The sequence below is a fragment of the Mizuhopecten yessoensis genome, unplaced genomic scaffold (genome assembly GCF_002113885.1).
Source record: "Mizuhopecten yessoensis strain PY_sf001 unplaced genomic scaffold, ASM211388v2 scaffold3023, whole genome shotgun sequence".
Classification (NCBI taxonomy): domain Eukaryota; kingdom Metazoa; phylum Mollusca; class Bivalvia; order Pectinida; family Pectinidae; genus Mizuhopecten; species Mizuhopecten yessoensis.
The window spans coordinates 396,523-400,111 of NW_018404837.1; the positions used below are offsets into that span (position 1 = coordinate 396,523).

A 3,589-nucleotide genomic window follows, 5' to 3' on the forward strand; every position below is an offset into this window, starting at 1 on the left:
GTCATAACTTTGAAACAGTTGAGATCCCCAACCCAAAACTTTATATACAAATGCTGGGCAAAAAGAGTCAAATGTAGTTATTATATTAGAATTGATCCTGGGGTCTGGCCACAACCCTGGGGACCTAGTTTCTGAGTCACAGCTTGGAAACAGTTGAGATCCCCACCCCATAGCCATACATAAAATTGCTGGGCATAACAAATCAAATACAGATATGCTACAAGGATTGGCCTTGGGGTCTGGCATATTCCCTTGGATCTCATTTGGAGAATATTTTGCCATGATTGCTTAGATATCCAGGTGAGCGATACAGGCCCTCTGGGCCTCTTGTATGTGTCATCAGTGAGTATTAGATTTTAACAGACTCACAAAAGAATATTTAATTAAGTGAATATATGTATATAAAAGTAAACTGAATTTTAAAAAGCGACAATAACAATAAACGTTTTCTTGGAAAATAAACCATATTATTTGCAGTTCAGATATGACTACAATCTGATGTGCATTGAAATATCATTTGCTATCACAAACCGTTTTTGATGGTATCAAGCTGTTATTCTCTAGAGACTGGTGCCGTGTCAAAGACTAAAAGGAATGTAAATATGTATCTTTACTAGAAGATAGAAGTATGTACAAACAATTACAAGACGCGTAATGAAGTGTTAATATGGTGATCAAACAAAAATATGTGGTTTAGAAAATTGATTTCCTACACCACTCACATCTTCCGGTAAAATGAAATATGCATTCTGATGTATCATCTGATTGCATAACACTCTATCCGCTCCGGAACAATACGCCTGAATAGGTAGGATATTTAACAATATATGGTTAATGGAAACAAACGACGTGGTCCGCGAGTATTTTAAAGTGGTCCTGCATCAACTACGTCAAGTCTGATCCGATGCTGACGCAGGAGGCGTTTGTTATTACAAAAAACTATGGTAATCACCCGTATGAGAAGACATAAGTATGCACTAGGGCAATACACGTCATTTCCTGAAAAAATATCGATATTAAAATAAATAGATTTCTAAACGTTTCTTTACTTATCGTATCATTGCATTACGACCTATATGTGTGTTTATATTTCACACATCTGCTAGTGATACATGTTATTTCATCACGTAACAAGAATGTGACGTAAATTAATTTTTTATTCCATTTTGGACTCTAAAATCTTAGGAGGGTAAAATTCTTCAGGATTACTAAAATCTGTCGTTGTTATTTTGTTTTCTTATTATTTCTGATATCATGGATGAAACATGCTCATCTATATATACATGTATCTACTTTATCTTTATATTTGTATATCAACATCTGGAAATGATAAATGGATATATATATTCAGTCGACCGATAATAAATAAACACATCTATCACAAAAATTATGAAGTCTTGGTAAACTGAGATCTTCAAAGTTCGAATAAAATGTTTATCACAATAAAACGCATGTCTGACTCTGTTCTAAGGGCCTTGTTTTAGGTTGTTCGATGGCTGCCATAACGGGTTCAGGATCAACATATTTTGGAGCGTTGTTGGACAGAGTTACCTCCTTTGGTGTCGTTGATACTACTGGAGTTTGGTTACTGTCAGCTTGCGCTACTTTATGTAATGACGTTTCCAGGGAAACGTAGCCATTGTTAGCCAATGACTCTGCGTCTTCTTTAAGCTTTGCTTCCATTGCAAGCAAGTCGATTGTCTTGCGGGGTGTACTAGGGGGTGTTTTGGTTGCTCGAGGTGGCGGAACGTTACGGACTTGGGGACTGTTAACAGGTGGGTTAACGGATGGACTCGGACCAGGATATTTCTTATCAATCTTTTCATCTGTTGTTTTCCTAACAGCAGGTTGTGCAGCCTTCGAAGATTGTCCACCATTCGGAACCACTTCCTCATCTGTTTTGGTGGAATCCTTTGAGCCGTTCTTGTGACTGGCTGTGTCCGGGATTTTTATTTGATCCTTTTTAATATCTACTTTTGATGGCTTTCTGGAAATTTCTTTTGATGTTGTGGTTTCCTTTGCTGGTATTGATGTTTCTTTTAATTCCGTCTTTGAATTCTCTGATTCACTCGAAGGTACGGCTTTTATGTCTTGTTTTGTTTTAGTTTTATTGACGTCAACTTTCCTCGGTTCTTTTTCGGCCTCTTTAACCGCCAGATGTTTGACGGTCGAGGTTTTGTTATCTTCCGTTGCTTTATCGTTTTGCCTCTTGTTGAGTTTACGTATTGGGGTTGGTGATATGCAAGGTGTCGATCTGCCAGACCTGAAACTGTTTGTATCCTCCACAGACACTGGCGAATACGTAGCTCGGTTCCAGGTTGGCGATTTAAGGGATGCAGCTCGACCGATGTCGGGAGAAGATGTGTCTGAAACTGGAATGATTATCTCCCCCGTTGTCCCCAATAACCAATACGTCTTCATGTGGCCTTTTCCCTACAATCACCAAAGGAAAACGGTTATATACGATGTAATTACGGCGTATCTAGTCTTGCTCATATAGTAGTAAACATTAATGTTTTGAACACGTACATATATTTACATATTGTTGTTATTGTTTTGTAGAGTTGCAATACCTAGGTCATTGTAAATCAGCAATCATTAACGTTGTCGAAAGGCGTTCTTATCTGATGTTTTATAAGAAGCGACCACTAAGGAGTGACATCTGAAAGCGGGTAAACAGTTTTCAAATGTTTTTCTTAGCAAAAAAGAAACAATAGCAACTGAACGCTAATGATCTTCGTGCGATGAACGAATGAGATTGGGTTTGCATCCTTATTGCCAAAAATAAGCTATTTAGGTAAAAAAAAAATTGTCATAGTATGGATAGGAAATACAGTTTTGTGATTCAGTGAATATCCCTAACCCATAAGTTGTATGGAAGATAATCAGATTATTTTCAAATCTGTAGACTTCATGTATATGATATTTATATAGTGACGTTAAGGTGTTAAAAAACTACGTTGCTTAGTATTAGATGATTTTCTTAGGCTGTCAACGTCCACTGACTGATTAACTGATAAAGTCAACAAAATACATTGACAGATATCAATTTGAAATCTTACAGTTCTACCCTGACTGATGTTAATTAAATATGTCAACAAACTCCCTTGATCGATGATAATGTTAGATGTTAACAAACTATCTTGGCTATTTTATAAGTTAATACATTACCTTTACTTCAACGGACCCCCGTTCCTCAATCTTGTACGGCATAGTGTCGACCTCACATTTCGTAGTCTCACTGATATGTATCTTGTTTGCCTGTCAAGACACGACATCACATAAATAAAGAATCTAAGACGGTTCCCATAACCTACAAAAGATGCTCTAAAACTTGTGTAGGATATATGCTTCAAATCTCACTAGCAATGCTAATTAATTACGTCTATGATGTTATGTTTGTACTTCTATTTAGTGTAAAAGTAGAAACTCTCAAGTGTGGAAATGCTCACGTTAAGACAGCGGTGTAGAAATGCTCACGTTAAGACAGCGGTGTGGAAATGCTCACGTTAAGACAGCGGTGTGGAAATGCTCACGTTAAGACAGCGGTGTGGAAATGCTCACGTTAAGACAGCGGTGTGGAAATGCT

At 37.3% G+C, this 3,589-nt stretch overlaps 1 protein-coding gene across 1 annotated transcript in view; it reads right to left on the reverse strand.

Moving 5' to 3' along the window:
* Positions 1-1,148: 1,148 nt before the first annotated feature.
* The window catches only part of LOC110446861 (soluble guanylate cyclase 88E-like), a 101,549-nt gene continuing 99,108 nt past the window's right edge, over positions 1,149-3,589 (reverse strand). Inside the window, exons 11-12 of the mRNA XM_021492193.1 lie at positions 3,172-3,261; positions 1,149-2,433 (exon numbers count right to left, since the gene is read on the reverse strand). Coding sequence (XP_021347868.1) covers positions 1,438-2,433; positions 3,172-3,261 — 1,086 coding nt within the window. The 3' untranslated portion in view covers positions 1,149-1,437. The remainder of the gene's footprint in view (positions 2,434-3,171; positions 3,262-3,589) is intronic.